Source organism: Oncorhynchus mykiss, chromosome 10 (assembly GCF_057628025.1).
Source record: "Oncorhynchus mykiss isolate SJ-2025 chromosome 10, ASM5762802v1, whole genome shotgun sequence".
NCBI lineage: Eukaryota > Metazoa > Chordata > Actinopteri > Salmoniformes > Salmonidae > Oncorhynchus > Oncorhynchus mykiss.
This window is the reverse complement of record NC_143031.1, coordinates 59,622,563-59,641,906: the sequence shown is the minus strand read 5'-3', so window position 1 is coordinate 59,641,906 and position 19,344 is coordinate 59,622,563. Positions and strand designations below refer to the sequence as shown.

The 19,344-nt window shown below is 45.8% G+C and overlaps 1 protein-coding gene across 4 annotated transcripts; it reads left to right on the top strand.

Annotated features, from left to right (window-relative positions):
- Window positions 1-2,326: 2,326 nt before the first annotated feature.
- si:dkey-117m1.4 (uncharacterized) lies at window positions 2,327-17,063 on the top strand. 4 transcript variants are annotated; one of them, XM_036933473.2, is made up of 9 exons: window positions 2,327-2,487; window positions 8,764-8,867; window positions 9,204-9,282; window positions 10,089-10,293; window positions 10,872-10,943; window positions 11,436-12,493; window positions 12,890-13,716; window positions 14,235-14,444; window positions 14,540-17,063. In XM_036933473.2, the coding sequence occupies exons 1-9, from the start codon at window positions 2,393-2,395 to the stop codon at window positions 14,791-14,793; spliced, it is 2,904 nt and encodes a 967-aa protein (XP_036789368.2). In that variant the 5' UTR covers window positions 2,327-2,392; the 3' UTR covers window positions 14,794-17,063. The 4 variants fall into 4 exon arrangements, with proteins under 4 accessions (XP_036789368.2, XP_036789366.2, XP_090043362.1 ...); XM_036933471.2 differs by having other exon boundaries at window positions 14,235-14,459; XM_090187236.1 differs by having other exon boundaries at window positions 2,331-2,487; window positions 10,092-10,293.
- The last annotated feature ends 2,281 nt before the right edge of the window (window positions 17,064-19,344 follow it).

Below are 19,344 nucleotides of genomic sequence, written 5' to 3'. Positions count from 1 at the left end.
AACCTCAAATCAGCCTGACTAACCAGTGTCTGTATGTAGCCTCGCTACTTTTATAGCCTAGCTACTGTATATAGCCTGTCTTTTTACTGTTGTTTTATTTCTTTACCTACCCATTGTTCACCTAATACCTTTTTTTGCACTATTGGTTAGAGCCTGTACGTAAGCATTTCATGTTGTATTCAGCGCACGTGACAAATAAACTTTGATTTGATTTGAGTTACATTAGAAGTGTTCATTCAAGAAGGCTCAATCTCATTGGCCGTAGATAAAATGACGTCAAATCCCGTTATACCTACAGTAGCTTTGATTGGACTGATCACCTCAACATCATACTTTCAAATTCTTAGCTAGCAGTCATCATCATGAATCAAGTCAACAATCTACCGGCAAATGCATTTTAATCCTTGTCATATGAAGATAAATAATAAAGAGAAATTATAGATAAAACGTATCGGTGCTCATCGGCCATTGGACATAAACATTACACAACAAGTTGGAAATCGCAAAAAATCTGGAAAAAAAGTGGCTGTGTGGTCCCAAGTCTAAGATTAAGGGTCTCTTTTCCTATTTTAAAATTATAAACATTCAACATTGGCCATGCTGTCAATCAAGCATGATTTGTGCCACGCTCAAAACAACTGTTAACTCGGAACCGCAAAATCTGACTTCAGTGGGTTCAAAACAACTGGGAACTCGGGAAAAGCGAGCTACGCCTGGGAAAATACGCTTTGAACTTTAATCCAACTCGGAATTGTACATTCGGAACTCAGGCCTCTTTCTAGAGCTACGACCTGAAGATCACTGACGTCATCATGATTTAAAAAATATATATATTCTTCTTTATACTCTTGTTGTGCTGTCTTAAAATCACCATAAATTCGGAGATTGGCAGACTTTGATGACAAAGTTTGATGACCTTCCTGTTCAAGTGAGCACATTACAACAAGGTGAATCCAAAAATGTATTGTATGCTGCTGCATAAATTATGTAATATGCCAGGGAGATATGTACATTGTAGCTAAGAAAGTAATACTAAGTGCATGTTGTGTAGTAAGCTGTTAGTAGCCCATGTGCCTCACCCCCCCCAAAAAATGATATGTTAATATCATTAATTTCTCCTACTGTTCTGATTTGGTTGTGCACATGTAGCCTATAACCTGTTTTTGATAAATGTAATCATCAAATATTGTAAGAGCTTTCATTGTTTGCTTATATGCCCCCTTTATTTATCATACGGTTCTGACTTGGTGTACATGGAGAACACTGTAAGAATGGCCCATGTTCTGAACTCTGTAGCTGTATATTTCAAAAGTGCTGAACAAATAGTCTATTGACTAACGTCTGTCCTGGCTCGCTCATTAATGTCTTAATCGAAATTACGGATTGTCTCTTATCCACTTGTCGTCCCCTTATGCCATAGTTTGTACATCTCAATTGTCAGTAGAAACCACATTTGTTTAAGAAAGTCAACCATATCATATATGTTTTTTTTAAAGGCAGTAAATGAGGCTGAATGAACTGTTTCGTTGCCAGACAAGGCTCCACTGATAGCCAGGTGTAGCAGTGGTAAAGTGTTCTGCTGTTGGGACAGCTTTAAGTAGGCCAGTTTGTGGGCACCGTTTGCCACCCTTATGGTGCAATTAATGTATTGTTTAGTGTTTTGTAGTGGCTTTGCTGCCATTTAATATTATTATTATTTATTTATTTTACCTTTATTTAACCATGCATCCCAATTTTTTTGTTTTGTTTCGCAACTGATTGTACCAGAATAACTCAAACTGTAGATAGGATAGTGGTGCTGGTAAATTACGTTGCTGTTGGGTAATAAACTAGGTAGCGCTAATGAGCACAATAAAGTTGCCTCAGCAGTTTAATTCAAAGTCAACTCTGATGAAATCTTGGGAGTTCTCGCAAGGGTAAAACATTACTCTCTTTGCAAGAAAACGTCTTTAAATTCGCAGGTAAATCCAGAAAGAGACAAAGACAGACATTGTTTCCCCTTCTTCCAGTTACAGTCAGTTACCAAGCTAATCAATTATTCTCCTAGAAACGGGTAGGCATTTAGGCAACAACTATTTTTTTCATGGTCTCTCCTCAGACGAGTCCAATGCGTATATCTGTAGGGTTAAATCTTTACCGCACTTAGAAAGAATGAGCCTTCTAAGCATATTCGCTTTAAAACGACCCTACCATTATCACAATGTATAGATGTTTTTTTTGTTGTTGTTATATAAGAGCTAAACATATCGTTTAGTAGCTTGTTGTTTTATTTTTATTTTTTTCCCATCCCTCCGCTCTGAAGCAATGGGAGTGGCTAGAATAACCTTCGGGTGAGCTAGTGGAGAGAGCCGGAGAGCGAGAGAGGGACGGAGAAGACTAGTTGATTGCTAACATGGCGGAGACCGTACTCTCGCTCTTCGACTACCGGGAGCCACCGACACTGGACAGCGACGGAGAGGGAACCAAACCGGTGCCGACGCCTCGGGGGTGAGGGTTTTAGTCAGTTAGTTAATTAGTAGCCATAGGTATTTTTCTGAAGTGACTGTGTGACAGCGAGCGAGATGGTGTGTGTGTGTGTGTGTGTGTGTGTGTGTGTGTGTGTGTGTGTGTGTGTGTGTGTGTGTGTGTGTGTGTGTTGATCTAACGCTATATTGTAGGCTCAAATTAAAGTTGTAATACATTCGTTATTAACTTATTATGTGCGAGAGTGTGAGAAACCCGTATAAATTATAGTATAATGTTCATTAGACTATAATTCATTTGTTGCTACCCACTTCACAAAGCAGCTTGATAGGTGTGTGTGTGTGTGTGTGTGTTTCCGCGCCCGCTTGTACGTGTGTGCGAGAACTGTACGAGCTAGCTAGCTAATTTAGCAACTTCTGTACTTGTGTAGTTAATGTGAATTGTATGTGAATTACTAGCCAACCAACGAGTTATCAAACGGTACTAGTAGATACTCTTAACAAACAAAAGTAAACCCAATATAATATATTTGTTCGTTTTTGCTATGGTGACTTGTTATATATGCTACCAGAGCCTGTGTGTGTGTGTGTGTGTGTGTGTGTGTGTGTATGTGTGTGTGTGAGAGAGAGAGAAGAGAGAGCTCTCACACACACAGGGAGAAGAGAGAGCGTGAGAGAAAGGAACGAGCACTGTGTGTGTGTGTGTGTGTGTGTTAGAGAGGGGGGAGGGAGTGTGTGTGAGAGCAAGGGGGAGGAGTGTGTGTGTTGGAGAGTGTGTGTGCGTGACAGAGACAGTATGTGTGTGTGTGAGAGAGGGGGGAGGGGGAGTGTGTGCTAGAGAGAGGGAGATGAGTGTGTGTGTGTTGGAGAGAGGGAGAGTGTGTGCGAGACAGTATGTGTGTGTGTGTGTGTGAGAGGGAGGGGGTGCGTGTTGTGTGGAGAGACTGTGTGACAAAGAGAACAAGAGTGTGTGAGTGGAATGAGCACAGTGTGTGTGAGAGAAGGGGGAGTGTGTGGTGTGTGTGCTAGAGGGGGTGGCATGTGTGTATGAGAGTGTGTGTGTGTGTGTGAGTGAGAGAGAAAGGAGGGGAGGAGTTGTGTGGTTGTGCGTGTGTGTGTGTAAGAGAGTGAGGGTGTGTGTATTCATGTGTGTGTGAGAGAGGAAGAGGAGAAATTGAATAAATGTGTGTAGGGGAGAGGAAGAAAGGTGTATTTTTCAGAGATTGTGTGAGAGAGAGGAGAGTGTGAGGAAAAATAAATAAGGTGTGTTTTTAGGGAGAGAGAGTGCGAGGAGAGGGCTGTGAGAGAGACTGAAGGACGTGTGTGTACGTGAGGGTGAGCATATTTGTGTAATAAAGGGGGAGTTTGTGTGTGAGGGAGAGATAGAGGGGAAGTGTGTGAGAGAGGTACAGGGAAGGGGAGGGAAGAGTGTGCTGCTTAGTGGGGGAGGGTGTGTGTGAGGGAGAGAGAGGAGTGGTGTGTGTGTGTGTGTGTGTGTGAGGGACTAGTGTGTTTATGTGTAACCAAGAAATGTGGGTGTGTGTGTGTGTTTGTAGAAGGGATAAAGCAAAGGGGAAGATTGTGTGTGTGTGAGTGAGAATTGTATTTCTGACTTTCCAGTAGTGTGTTGTCTTCAAAGTAGAAACAATAGTTTAGGATGGTAAGAGACTAATATTTTCTGGTATCATATTTTGTGTGTGAGAGATTTGAGTTTTTGGTTAGTTATTACAAACTGACAGTGAAGACTGGTGAAGAAGAAGTGTGTGTGTCTTTCTTTAAGAAATGGAGGGATAGAGTGTGTGTGACGAAGAGAGAAGGGGAGGGTGTGTGTGTGTTACAGAGAGAGGGGGAGGGTGTGTGTGTTACACAGAGAGAGAGAAAGAGAGTGAGAGAGAGGGGGGGGTGTTACACACAGAGGGAGAGGGAGAGTGTGTGTGTTTAAAGGGGATAGTGCAAGAAGAGGGAGGGTGTGTGTGAGAGGGAAAGAGAAGGGGAGGGTGTGTGATGGAGAGAGGGTGAGGAAGTGTGTGTGTGTGTGTGTGTGTGTGTGTGTGTGTGTGTTTTTGAAACAGAAGGGAGGGAGAATGAGTGTCTGTGTGTCTTGGAAAAAAATAAAAAAAAGTCTGTATGTGTGTGAGAGAGAATGTGTGTGTCTGTGTGTGCGTGCCTGTGTGTGTTTGTTCTGGAGGCAGAGGGAGAAGGGGGGTGTGTGTGTGTGTGTGTGTTCTGCAGGCAGAGAGAAAAAGGGAAGGGTGTATGTGAAAGGGGGATACAGAGGCAAGGTTTGTGTGTGTGTGTGTGTGTGTGTGTGTGTGTGTGTGTGTGTGTGAGAGTGACTTAGACAAGGGCAGTGTGTTTGCTTGTGTGTAAGAGACAGAGGAAAGGAGAGTGTTTATGCATCTACTTTGTTTATGAAAGAGGGAAGGACTGTGTGTGTGTGTGTGTGAGAGAGAGGGGTGGGAGTGTGTGCGTGTAGAGAGAATGTTATCCATGGAGGAGCGAGAGTGTGCGAAGAGGATTGCGTGTGAGTGTGCATGCGTGCCTTATGGAGACTAGTGTAGTGTGTGAGAGGATGTGTATGTATTAAACTGTATGTGCATGCATGGGAGAAAGAGATGGTGCATGTTTTCTGGAGATTGAGTGTGTGTGTGTTAGAGAGAGAAAAGAGTCTAGGAGTGTGTATGGTGTAGATTGTGTGTGTGTGTGTGTGTGTGTGTATTTTTTCTATGTGTGTGTGTGCGTTTTTTGTGTGTGAGAGAGAGAGGGAACATGAGACTGTGGGTTTGGATATTTGAGAGAGAGGGAGGGAGGGAGAGAGAGAGACAGTGAGTGTGTGTGCGCTTGAGCGAGTGTGTGTGTGTGTGTGTGAGAGCATGTGAGCTTTAGAGAGGGGGGAGGGGTGTGTGTGCGTGCATGTGAGCTTGGCTGAAGAGAGTGTGTGTGTGTGTGTGTGTGTGTGTGTGTGTGTGTGTGTGTGTGTGTGTGTGTGTGTGTTGGTCTTGAGTGAGGACTTGTTTGTGTATTTGTGTATGTGGGTTGGCAAAGGCAGAGGGCTATGTGTGTGTGTGAGAGTGTGTTTGTTTGTGGGAGAGAGGAGAGGGAGAGATGTGCCGGGATAGGGGAATGGAGAGAATCAATGGGAGGAAGAGAAAGGGAGTGATAGAGTGAAGGACAGATGGAATGGAGAAGAGAGACATCTGATTAGACAGTACTAGAATAGACCACACACACACACACACACACACACACACAATGGAATATCACCAAGAGAGACACTCCTGTGGACTTACTTCCTCAATCCTGGTTGGGCTTACGTGAACATGTCATGATAAATCCTAGAGACTGGCAATATGACGTGGTTATAACTGGTCCCTGGTCTAAAGTAGCGCACTATATAGCGTGTGGTTGTAGTGCATTGATTCATGTAGAATTCACAAACACACATAGTAGTAGAACATTTTACACTTGTCCCACCTGCTGTATTTGAAGACACAAGGAGAAATAAGCAAAATTCCATTGGAACAAATTGGTTAGGAAATACACACACATATATATATATATATATATATATATATATATATAGTGTATGTATACATAAATATACATACACAATTAGTGGTTTCGGCTATTTCAGCCACACCCGTTGCTGACAGGTGTATAAAATCGAGCACACAACTATGCAGTCTCCATAGACAAACATTGGCAGTAGAATGGCTTTACTGAAGAGCTCAGTGACTTTCAACGTGGCACCGTCGTAGGATGCCACCTTTCCAAAAAGTCAGTTTGTCAAATTTCTCTCCTGTTGGAGCTGCCCCGGCCAACTGTAAATGCTGTCATTGTGAAGTGGAAAGGTCTAGGAGCAACAACGTGGTAGGCCACACAAGCTCATAGGACGGGTCCGCCGAATGCTGAAGTGTGTAAAAATCATCTGTCCTCGGTTGCAACACTCACTACCGAGTTCCAAACTGCCTCTGGAAGCAACATCAGCACAATAACTGTTCGCCAGGTGATTCATGAAAGGGTTTCCATGGCCAAGCAGCCGCACACAAGCCTAAGATCACCATGCGCAATGCCAAGTGTCGGCTGGAGTGGTGTAAAGCTCCCATGTGGCTCAGTCGGGAGAGCATGGCGCTTGCAACGCCAGGGTTGTGGGTTTGATTCCCACTGGGGAGCAGTATGAAAAAAAGTATGAAAATGTATGCACTCACTACTGTGTACTACTGGATAAGAGCGTCTTCTAAATGACTACAATTAGAAAAAAAAATAATTGGGCAGTGGGAACAAGTTCTCTGAAGTGGTGGATCACACTTCACCATCTGGCAGTTCGACAGACAAATCTGGGTTTGGCGGATGCCGGGAGAACGCTATCTGCCCCAATGCAGTGCCAACTGTAAAGTTTGGTGTAGGATAAATAATGGTCTGGGGCTATTTTTCATGGTTCAGGCTAGGCCCCTTAGTTCCAGTGAAGGGAAATCTTAACGCTACAGCATACAATGACATTCTAGACGATTCTGTGCTTCCAACTTTGTGGCAACAGTTTGGGAAAGGCCCTTTGCTGTTTCAGCATGACAATGCCCCCATGCACAAAGCAAGGTCCATACAGAAATGGCTTGTCGAGACCGGTGTGGAACAACTTGACTGGCCTGCACAGAACCCTGACCTCAACTCCATCGAACACCTTTGGGATGAATTGGAACGCTGACTGCGAGCCAGGCCTAATCGCTCAACATCAGTACCTGACTTCACTAATGCTCTTGTGGCTGAATGGAAGCAAGTCCCATAAGCGATGTTCTGACATCTAATGGAAAGCCTTCTCAGAAAGGTGGAGGCTGTTACAGCAGCAAAGGGGGGACCAACTCCATATTAATGCCCAATATTTTGGAATGAGATGTTTGCAGAGCCGGTGTCCACATACTGTTGGTCATGTAGTGTATGTAACCTAAGTGGAGGTATTTACCAGGCTAGAAAGGCTGTGGTACTGTACCACACACACACACACACACGCACACACACACACACACACACACACAATAAACCACTGTACTGTATGTAAATCAGTTGTTGCTAATGCCTCTTATAGCTCTACCATTACAGACCATTCTAGATAATGTTAATTACCTCACACAATGGGGAATGGGTGAAATGCATTTAAAAGAAGGCTGTTACTTTAAGAAAGAGCAACTAGGCCCAAGTTTACATGAGTGACCATGCAGACACACACACACAGGAGTGTGTGTGCAGACAAGAAAGTGCAGGCGCGCACACACACACACACACACACACACGTTATCACGAGTCCAGATGGAGAGCGAGGGGCAGATCAATACAAAGACAGCGAATCTGGTTGATATCTCTGCTCAAAGAGTCTCTCTCTCCCTCGCTCACACACACACAAACACACACGCAGTAATGAACACTTGAGAAACCAAGGCACTGTCTTCCTATGGCCTAGTTTTAAGAGCCTCCAATGTCATGTAAGGAGAAAATAGAAAGAATTACAGAAAACAGTGTGTGTGTGTGTGTGTGTGTGGACAAACTGCCCTAAATCACACTGATCCAAAGCCAGTTTCTAGTGCTTGTATTTGAATGGTTACAGCTAGGATTGAGGCAAAGAAAGATTAGCTCAGATCAGCTGCTAGTGTATCCACTGCTCTTACAAGTGGCTTTACGCTATGGCTAGACTCTGCACCGCAGTCACAGATCTTGGATCAGTTTACCATCCCTGTATCCTGAATCCCTGGCAGTGGAGTGATCCACCTTGGATCAGTGTCTTGTATTGTGGCTTGTGATTCACAAATGTCCCTTCAACACCAATTTACCCAGTAAGAATTTGATCCAATTCTACCCAGTCAGCATTCAGCTTTTTCCCCAAATAAACCAAAGTAATTGCAATTTTACCAATAAATAGTTTAAATCAATCCAAAAATGTTTTATCAATGATTCAGTTGTTATTGGTTGAAAGTAGTTGGAGACAGAAATTGAGACTGGCTTCCTATTGGTGGGGCGGCAGGGTAGCCTAGTGGTTAGAGCGTTGGACTAGTAACCGAAAGGTTGCAAGTTTGAATCCCCGAGCTGACAAGGTACAAATCTGTCGTTCTGCCCCTGAACAAGGCAGTTAACCCACTGTTCCTAGGCCGTCATTGAAAATAAAACATTGTTCTTAACTGACTTGCTTAGTCAAATAAATTGGTGATCAGTGTATTGATTGCTTTTCCTACTTGATTGATGTGAAGATTGGTCCGCCTGGGGCATTGATGAAATTGATAGAATCTCTCTCTCTCTCCCTGTGTGTGTTCCACAGACGCGGTTGTGGGAGGAAAAGGAAGGGAACGCCGGTGAAAGTGTGCGACCGAGTCTTTGTCACAGAGGATGAGGAGGACAGCTCCGAACACAGCTACTGTCCAGGTGTGTGTTTGTCCTATATTGATGATTCTTGTGTTGACACGTGTGTGTGTGTGTGTAATAGTTGTGTAGTGTATGCATCCATGATTGTGTGTGTTATGGGTGGAAGAGGGGGGTTGTGTGTGCGTGCTGACATATATAAATGTGTGTTTGTGTTCGTGTGTGCGACTGTGTTCGCGTGCGACTGGTGTGTGACGTGCATATGCGTTCAGGTGGGGGAAAGGTTGATGACCTTGTGTGTGTTCTTTCGTACGTGTCGGTGTGTGTGCAGTCGTGCATGTGTGTCTGTGTGCATTCGCGTGTGTGCTCGTGTGTAATCCTGTTGTACTCTTCTCTCAGGTGATGGTAAGGAGGCTGCAGAGAACAAACGACCAACACTGGATGGACCATGTTACATCAATGACCCTGCTCAGATCTGGTGAGTGTGATTGTGTGTGTGGGGGATTTAATTTCATGGTGTTATTTTTTTATGATACGTTTTTTATTTGATGACATTTGTATTTTTTTTATGTGTGTATAGTTGTGTTTGTGTGTGTGTGTGTGTGTGTGTGTGTTTTTTGTTATGTAGAATACAAAACATTAAGGGCACCTTCCTAATACTGAGTTGACCGACCGTACAAGGTGTCGAAAGTGTTCCACAGGGATGCTGGCCCATGTTGACTCCAATGCTTCCCACAGTTGTGTCAAGTTGGCTGGATGTCCTTTTGGGTGGTGGATCATTCTTCATGCGCACAGGAAACTGTTGAGTGAAAAAACCCAGCAGCATTGCAGCTCTTGACACAAACCGGTGCGCCTGGCACCTACTACCATACTCCGTTCAAAGGCAATCTTTTATCTTGTCCATTCTCCCTCTGAATGGCAGACATACACAATCCATGTCTCAATTGTCTCAAGGCTTAAAAATCATTCTTTAACCTGTCTCCTCCCCTTCATCCGTTCTGATTGAAGTGGATTTGAAGTGACATCCAATATGGGATCAAAGCTGTCACCTGGTCAGTCTCATGGAAAGAGCAGGTGTTCCTAATGTTTTGTATTGTTGTGCTGTTTTTGCGTGGGGTAGCTGTGTGTGTGTTGCAGTGTGTAATTGAAAGTGTGTGTGTTAGCTGCTATTTTTGCTGATTTTGTACGCATAGGTCCACTTGTGCTGATCTAGCTCCCTCCAACCCCTTCTCTCTCTCCCTCCCTATCTCTCCCCCCACCTCTCTTCCTTCCTCCCCCTTTCAGCAGTGGGTCTTTAGAGCTGGGTGAGGAGGGATCCAGCGGGGGCAGGGGGGCGGCGGTGATATACCCCCCTCCTCCAAACTGCCGCATCCGTGAGGTACACTGTGGGAGCCAGGTGCGTCTGGTCGTCATAGCGATCCGAGACATCACCAAAGGAGAGGAGATCACCGTTGACTACAGCCTGACCGAGTGGGGAGACAACACTATGGTGAGTAACCATGGCGACATACCTGTGAGAGCCGAAGTAACTGTTGCCATGGTGAGTAACCATGACGATGTACCTGTTAGAGCCTAAGTAACTGTAGCCATAGCGATGGCTGCTACAGATATAACCTGGGATATAGTTGAAGTCAAATGCAGTTTACCCATCTTTCTATTTGGTGAATAGTGTTTTCAATGAACAACTTACATTTCACATGTAGTGAGCCAAATAACGACAAAATAGTTACATTTTGAAATCGACAGTATGCCACAATATCCATGATTTGTGTTATCCGAGGCAAGTTGCAAGTCCCGAAACTAGCGATTGGATCACGTGCAACACATTTCTGCGCTGTTTACTTTTACTCTGGTTAAATAATCCTCTTTTTTCTCACAGAAATTGTTGAGTTATTTTTGTTGGGCCATAATACATGGGTATCTGGGAATTTTCACCTTGGCTGACTACTGTATCTGACTGATTATAGTATCTAGTGCTTTTTGGGGCACTACTGTTATTGGTTTGACCGTCTGATTGACAGCACTGGGTGATAACAATGAATGCTAATGGAGCCTATATTCCTCCAGGGTTTCCGTGGTACCGTGTCTCCAGGGAGATATGAGTGTCTCTCCGACCCCGAGAACAACAGTATCAAAAAGGTTAGGAAAGACAGCCGTTGCCTACTATGTTTATACAACACTTAAATACTATACTCATGTGCGTGCTTTGTATGTCTACGTTCCATACGCCTGTCTGCTATACCCTCAACTCACTTTCCTTATAGGATTCTAAGTGTCGTAACATACTAGTGTTGCTCACTCAGCGCTCTAAATGGACACTCCTCATTCACACACCCACCATTGACAGACACTCTAAACCAGTGGTTCTCAACCCTGGTCCTGGGGACCCAAAGGGGTGCACCTTTTCGTTTTTTGCCTTAGTACTACAAAGCTGATTCAAATGATCAACTCATCATCAATGCTTCAAGCTTTGAATCAGGTGTGCAGTGCGAAGGAAAAACGAAAATGGGCACCCCTTTGGTCCCCCAGGACCAGGATTGAGAACCACTGCTCTAAACAGTCTGTCTTATGTCACTTGTCTGTTCTCTACTCACACAACTGGCTCAAACACTACTCATCTCTCGCTCCCAGGAGGAAGAGTCCGTGCCCCCCTCTCTCTCAGCCCAGGACTACCTCACCCCTTCCTGGCCCCTTTCCCCCTCTTCCTCCCCCCTCTCCCACTCCAATGCCAGCGACTCGGATCCCCAGAATGAGGGGGGCGAGGACGGGAGTCAGAGACACACACCTCGCCGCCGCAAACGCCGCCGGACCACCACCCCCTCCAAAAAGAGGACCACCCCTCACCGGACGTCCCCAGGCCGCCCTCCCCTCTCCACTTCATACCGCCCCCTCACCTTCTCCTCCCCTCCTCCCTCCTCCTCCTCCTCCACCTCTTCTCGCCCTTCTCTGTTCAAATCCCCTGCTCCATTGGGGCCCAACACGACGGCGAACATCAGTATTAACATCGCCAGGGGGGTTGGCATGGGCGTGCCCCCCCAGAAGTTGAGCTGCGCTTACTGCGGGCGCCACTTCCGCTCACTGGGGCGCCACCTGGACAAGCACCACCCCAACCAGCCTGAGATCCGTGCCGCGCTTATCGAGCGATTTATGCCCCACCTGGCGGCCGCACACGCCGCACACCACGCTCAGTCCGAGCAGCAACCTCGGTCATCATCGGCAGCGTCAGGAGCGGAGCAAAATTCCCACAAGCCACCACAGGGGGGCGCCGCAGCCGCCGCGCTCTCCCTGTCTCCTCAACGTCCCTCCGCCACCACCGCCCAGTCCCCTTTCTCTGCCGTCGGGAGAAACTCCTCCCCACTGGTGTTGACTCCGCCCCGAGGACGCAGTGCCGTGGCCGTGTCCGTTCTGAAGAGAAGCCCGCCTCCAGTGCCTGTGACCCCGCCCAGAAAGGCGGGACTGCGCAAAGTGAAGAAGGAAAAAGAGGAGGAGGAAGAGGAGAACGACCTGGTGGAAGTGGCGGTGGCGAGGCCCAAAGAAGAGGCAGAGGCGGCTTGTCCCCACGTCTTTCAGCAGACGCCCAAAGAGGTGGAGCGGCTGCCTAAAGAGGATGAAAATGAAGAAGAGGAGGAGGAGAGCGGAATGATGGAAGATGACAGTGGAGCCGAGGAGAAGGAGAAGGAGTTGTTGAGGTGAGTGCTGTGTGGGGGGGGGGGGGGGGTTGGTACTTCGTTAAAGGACTAGTTCACCTAAATTACAAATTCACCTCATCAAATGGATAGTGAGAAAGTAGTTGATGTATCCGCAAACTGAACTGCTGCTTAGCTTCTGCATTGGTGGATGTAAAACAGTGGGAATGCTTTTAGCATGCTCAAATTAGATTACTAAAATCAAATCAACTGAGACTGACTTAAAAGTAACTTCAAACTGCAAATGTGATGTTATCATTATAATAAAGGTAATGAGGATAGTAGATACTTTGAAAACATTTTTCCCTGTTGTATTGTGCGTTGAATAAATGAATAACTGACACCTGCAATTGAAACTAATCTCTCTCCCCTCTCTCTTTCTCTTCTTCTCTCCCTCAGTTCGGGCCGTCTCCACATGCTGCCCCTCCTCTCCTCCCTGTCTTCCCTGGTTCTCTACCTCCGCAGGCTCCAGCACTCTGCCTTCCTCTCCCTGTCCCGCCAGCTCCAATCCGCCGAGGCCTGGCGCCTCCTGTGCCACTCCTCCCTCGCCCTGCTCATCCTCTACAACCGTCGCCGCGAATGCGAGGTCTCCAAACTGGTCATAGCCGAATACCGTGCCCGTGTCACCCCCCAGTGCCCCGTGCCGGTGCCCCCCGGCGCCCCGCCCGCCCTCACACCCCTGGAGGCATCGCTTTCGCCCTTTGAGCGTCTCGTGCTTCCGCATTTGCCTCGAGTAGGTGTCCAGGGCAAACGAGGAAGAGTCCAGCCTCTTATCCTGCCACCGCACTGCGAGCCGTGTCTGGAACTCCTCCTCCAGACCAGGCAAGATGTCGGCGTCGATCCCCAGAACCCGTACGTCTTCGCCCGGCCGTACCACTCTCCAGCCACCCCCCTCCGGGGCACCGACCTCCTCCGGAGTCTGGCCCGCTCCAGCGGCACCCGGAACCCCCGCGCCCTCACCCAGACGCGCGTCCGGCGCCAGGTCGCCATCTTGACGCAGCTGCTATTGCTCGGCGAGGGGGAGGAGCCAGGACAGCCGGGCGGGAACGCCATAGAGCGCCTGGAACACTTCCTGGAGCGCGAGTACCACGTGACGCAGAGCTGCGGCGGGATTGGCCAGGACCCGGGGCTGATGGGTAGAGTGGGGCGTGTGGTGCTGTGCGGGGAGAGAGACGGCGTGCTGTTCCGGGGGATGAGCCTCCACCACATCTGTCTGGAGCTTGACGGTAAGGAGACACTGAGGATTGACATATACGTCAGACCTGACTAGTCAAGCTAGAAGTGGAGTTATTTTTCTCTCCTTTACTGTGTATTAAGTGCGCTCGAATCAACCTGCTTGATATAACGGAACGGATGGAACAAAGCATGATGACCGTTAGAGAAAGGTTAGCGGTCGGTCAAACCGATCGGACGTTCTCTTGAGAAGACCGATTTTCCGCATGTCTCATCAAATTTCAAATTTTAATTTTTTTTCATGGTCTGACAAACACCACTCTGGCTCTGCCACCTCTGCCACCAAAAAGTTCTCTCTAGCTTAAACTGACATTTTGATGGGGATTTGTTCATTATGTTACTTCGATTGACGCAGCAATGCGCCAATCGACTCTAGGGGGTTAAACAGTTTAGAGTCATCTCACATTGATTGTTCATTTTGGACTGACCTTTAGTATGATGAGGACCAGCGCTGTAGTTAAAGTTGAGAAACATGTACATGTATTTGACCCTTCTCTTTCTCCCCCTACAGTGATGTCGGGCAACTCGGCCGACTCGTACTCGGACGGCGACTCTGACGGCGAAGGGGGGAAGGAGAAGGGCGAGGTGGCCCCTCCCAGCCTGCTGATGGTGAGGAAGAGCAGGACCAACGGCAGGACGCCGCGTGCCAGGAAACTCAAGGTCACGCCCTCCTCCGCATTGCCCCTCTCCCCCTCACTCCCCGGCCGCAGGAGAGGCTCAGGTGGGCCCAAATCAGGTGTGTGTGTGTTCACACTCCAAAGACATGTCTACACAGATCCACCGCTGTGTGTACTAACCCACACTCTCCCCGCACAGGCAAACGCGGCGTCCTCAAGCGCCCGTGGTCAGACGCGGAGCGCGCCGCCGTGGAGGAGCACCTGACCTCCAACATCGCCGAGCTGCGCGTGCCCGCCAAGGCCGACTGCGAGCGCTGCCTTCAGAGCTGCCCTCTGCTGGTCACCAACCGGCGAGACTGGCGGGCCATCAAATTCTACTGTCACAACCGCATCCAGCTGCTCAAGAAGAACCAGCGGCGCGAGGACGACGGGACGCCAATCATGGTGTGCTGAGAGGACGGAGGACGGACAGACTGATGGACGGACACGACAACAGCTCCACAGTATCCACACTTGCGTACTACATAGAATGAAGGAAGCCAAAACAGAGGAGTGGTCAACTCCGTAACGTCACAACAGTGCTGATGGGCAACTCTGTAGTGCAACAGAGTTGACGCTTAAGGAAGCAATGTAGTGGCCGTGTGTTCGAAGTGGTACGCTAATGTGGGTATCGGAACGTAGCCTACATCTCATTAAGCAGGTTTCCATCCGTTTAATGGCAGAAAAGTCCATGTCGGGTCAAAAATGTCACGACAGGCCTGATGGAAACAGAAAATGTTTCGATAAACCTTCCAAATGTCAACAAAAACAAAATATGTTAGACACGGTGGGATCTTTTTGTGTGTGTAAAGTGAAGTACACGAGAAATGTCGGTGGAAATGCTTTTATGTGCAAATATTGATATAAAAACCATCATATCGATGGTTGCAAGGTGATGAGCTTGATGCTACTTTACGATTCTGGTGAAATGATCGATGCTTGGCTGCCATTTGACAAATTTAAAATAATCCCGCTCTTTTGGCCATAATATTTTCATCATGTAGGCTATACCTGCGCCTGCGCGATTTTCCAATAACAGACTGGGCAGACTCATCACAATATAACAACACTTTTTGTGAGAAACCCATCCGCAGAGTTGAAAATTTGATGGAAACCCATTTAACTTTGTATTTTATTCGGTACACGGGAATTTAACAGCTAAAGGTATTTTTATGTGCACTACGTCATCACGCACAGTCGGTTTGATGGAAACATTTCTGGTGGGAAAATGCACATATTGTTTTGATGCAGATTTTTGAATATTTGTCTCCACATTGGATGGAAACCTAGCTATTGATACCCTTATATATATATAGTCCTCTGAGACAAAGCGAGTGAGAGAGGGAGTGACTGTGTAGGACTTGCCACAACCTGTATAGTATACAGTGTATATGGACATGTTCATTTAGTTTTCTCTCCAAAACGAGAAGAACAATGTTAACGATGATAACGTTATAATGACGATGATGTTAATGATAACACACCACATATTGTTCTATTCAGATTTTCTGGACTCCAGTGTTTCATGGGTGTTGTAGGGACGTTTCTGAACACAAGAAAGCTTGACACTGTTAGAGTTTGAGGCTGTAGTGTGTGTGTGTGTGTATTTCTAGTGCTGAGAAGATGTTATAGGGTCTCCCAACACCCAGTCCTGGAGAGTGCATGCTTTCGTTCCAGCCCAGCACTAATTCACCTGATCAAACTAGACCTGACTGAAAGACCATGGTTAGTTCATTACTTAAAATGGGTGTGTTAGTGCTGGGCCGGAGCAAAAGCCTGCACCCCAGGAGCGGCGCTAGAGAGACCCTGGGTTAGAGTGGGGGGGGGGGGGGGGACGCCACCATCAATGTGTTGTGAAGTTTCTTTTTGGACTACCTGAGACACTATAGTCAGCATGGTGCTTTTCCGCTCCCTTCAAAATTGACACTACAAGACAGCAGTTGAATACTGCTTTTGCCTAAAATATACCAAGTATATTATTGTTGTTGGCATCATTCTTTTAATTTTGATGCTGTTGCACATGGGTTTTCTTAAAAGCGGTTTAAAGAGGCGCATTAGCCCGTGCAGAGTTCCGTATTTAACTTGGGTGTGTTCTATGTTACTAAGTGATTTTTGGAAGAGTGAGCATAGCTGAATACTATGCCACGTTATATATCTTTTTTTTTTTTTACATGCATTGTTGTTGCGTCGTTTGTTGATCGTTTTGTCTTTTCAGACTGACCAGTGTAGCAGACTTTTTTAAAGCTACTCTAGTCTCTATGGTTCATTGCAGTTAGATGATGGGCCGCTTGTAGCTCTAGTCCAGGGTGTTAGTGTGGCTTGCTGACTCTTAGGCCGGCATTCAATCCGATCATTGGTAGATTTGCGTTATAGCGCGCTTGACATGTGAAAGGTAATTTCCCGATTACGCCAACACGTGCAGAGTTTACCATGCACGCGGTCTTCACGAACGCGGGAACATTGCCTTTTAAAAAATGCATTGCCGACGAAGCGCGGTCGGGTTGAATCATGGCAGGAGCCTTCTCAGCTTCAGCAAGTCGCACTAACGCCCCGGACCAGAGCTAGGTTTCTTTGTAGGTTAATCAGAGCGCCAAGTAACCCGACATCTTGTCTTATTGGAATAAAACCCACACAACGCCTCTCGACAGATATGTTAAATACATTAAACTAATCACATATAATCTTACATTGTTTCACGCTATCATCTTGCCAGTTTCAGTGTACATAAAAAAAAGATCATTACGTAAACTGGTTAGTTTGTGCTATCCGTAGCTTTTATTTGTTCATTTGCGAGTTGGTATTGTACATAGGCCTATGGTTTTGTAAATATTCACAGAAACACATAAAGGGGAAAAAACTACACAATGGCTCGGTTTGTTTGTGTTATGTTTTATATGAGTCTGATGAAAAGTTCAAGTCATATTTCTGAAATATGAATCTTTCAATGTACTAACAATGAGTGCGTCCCAATAATATATTCTTTCTCCTGAAGTGTACACTTGTTTACTACTTACCACAAATCTAAATACATTGAATTGGTGGATGAATGGGCTAGTGGGTGTTTACACAATATTTATTTTCAAATGTAGTTTAATCATGAAGGAAAGTGAACAGGTGCACACTTTGAGAAGAAGAGATAATTGGGACACATTCCAAAATGTTAAGTGCTTTATTTTTCCACACCATACAGTTCACTAACTAGACCACCAGATGGGAGTGTTGCCCTGGAATCAAACAGAACTAGACCTGCATTCATAAAGCATCTGAGTGCTGAGCAAGAATCAGGTCCCCCCCCCCAGTCTTTTTTTTTTTTTACTCATATTTCAAACTGGGAACATTGCCTTTAATTGTCTATCGTGCTACAAAGCTGAATTTCAGCGATATGGATTGAATGGAGCCCTTTGAAACATATACAGTTAGATTTATAAATATTATTAGTTAAGAATCTTAGGTAAGGTTGTCAACAAAAGTTGCAACCTGGATAAGAACTGGCAGGTCGCTCCTGCCACCTGTAAGGCCTTTTCTTTTTTATATATGTTTTTACCCATAAACTCCTAAGTGCTGCCCACTGAGCTTTCATCCAACCAATTACATTAGATCTGCCCATGAGGCTGAGCTTCCCTCAGAACAAGATTGAGGCCTGGGGGTGTATACATTATTCCGATTCTGTTGAAAAACATTTCCTAAACGAAAGAAAACCTAATGGAACAGGGAGGGACCTAACCTGAATTTGACCAATATAAACTCTTGTTTTTCTCTGTTTTCTTCCGTTTGGTTCTTAAACGGTCAACTGTTTCCGTAATGAATATACGCCCCCAGGATTCAATCCAAGACCTGTTATAGAGCAGCAGGATTGAAACTCCTACTTCGCTAGACTCATTCTCGTCATCAGGAAAATTCTATTTATGGGGGTAAAATAAGGTAGTAAAAAAAAATGTAGCTAGTTGTGCTAGAAATGCTGTAGATAAAATAAGTAGTATGTCATTTTTAAATGTGTACCCAATTGAGAAAAGGCCGAATTAATATTTCCTCCATTCCTTGTGTCTTCTCTCCTCACCTCCTCAAAAGCATTGGAGGGAAAGATCCAAGGGACGGGTTTGATTCTTCTCAGCCATTGCAGTCTGTACAGAGCCTAGCAGGCTGTTCAGAAAGGCAGCCCTATTCTGATTCCTCCCCCCCGCTAATTGGTCTTTTGATGTAATTGGTCAAAAGACTAATTAGTGGGAAAAAAATATCAGAATTGGGCTGCCTGTGTGAACACAGCCTAATTGTTTAAGAAAGGCTGTTCAACTGGCTTAACCTAACCCCATTTCCTTTATCTAGTCCCTTACCCTCAATTGCAAGTGGTCATGACATTCTATGGAACCTTCCCTTGTAATGAGTGCTTATGACGTTCCACGGAATCTTGACTTCTTTCAGTTTCTCAAATTTCTGTAAGAGCTCCAAAGCTAAAAAAAATACCAACATTACTACAAATTTACCAGCTTAAGTCAACTTGTCACTTGATTACTGCACATACTTGAAGTTAGAAACAAACATACATATTTTCAGTAGATGTGACCACCACTGCTTTTCCACATTTTCTAACCGTCATTTCTATTGTACCTTCTGAAATATTGCCCTTTGTTACGAATTTATGACGTTTTATGCACCCTACTATCCATAATCAAGTAGCCTGCATCTACTGCTACATAACTCTGACATGACTACACTCAAACAGGCACACAACCTGTATCTATGTGTAACAATTGACTAGATTTAAAAAATAAAATTAGCCTACTGTAGTACCACTCGTCCTGTCCATTTAAAATTACTACAACGACTATGCAGTGCCAGTCGAACATCATTTCACTCGACACTCGCCCCCTGGTGTTTACTACTGTATCTTGCTCTACGTTGACTTGCAGATGGAATCTATATAGAATATGCTGCTACAGGATGCTACAGTTTTTGTTCTAGTATTTG

Excerpts from the sequence above, each read along its gene's own strand:
- si:dkey-117m1.4 (XM_036933471.2), top strand. The coding sequence starts at position 2,393 with ATGGCGGAGACCGTACTCTCGCTCTTCGACTACCGGGAGCCACCGACA. Across the intron at positions 10,944-11,435 it reads AGAACAACAGTATCAAAAAG|GAGGAAGAGTCCGTGCCCCC; the intron begins GTTAGGAAAGAC and ends TCTCGCTCCCAG. Across the intron at positions 14,460-14,539 it reads CTCAGGTGGGCCCAAATCAG|GCAAACGCGGCGTCCTCAAG; the intron begins GTGTGTGTGTGT and ends CTCCCCGCACAG.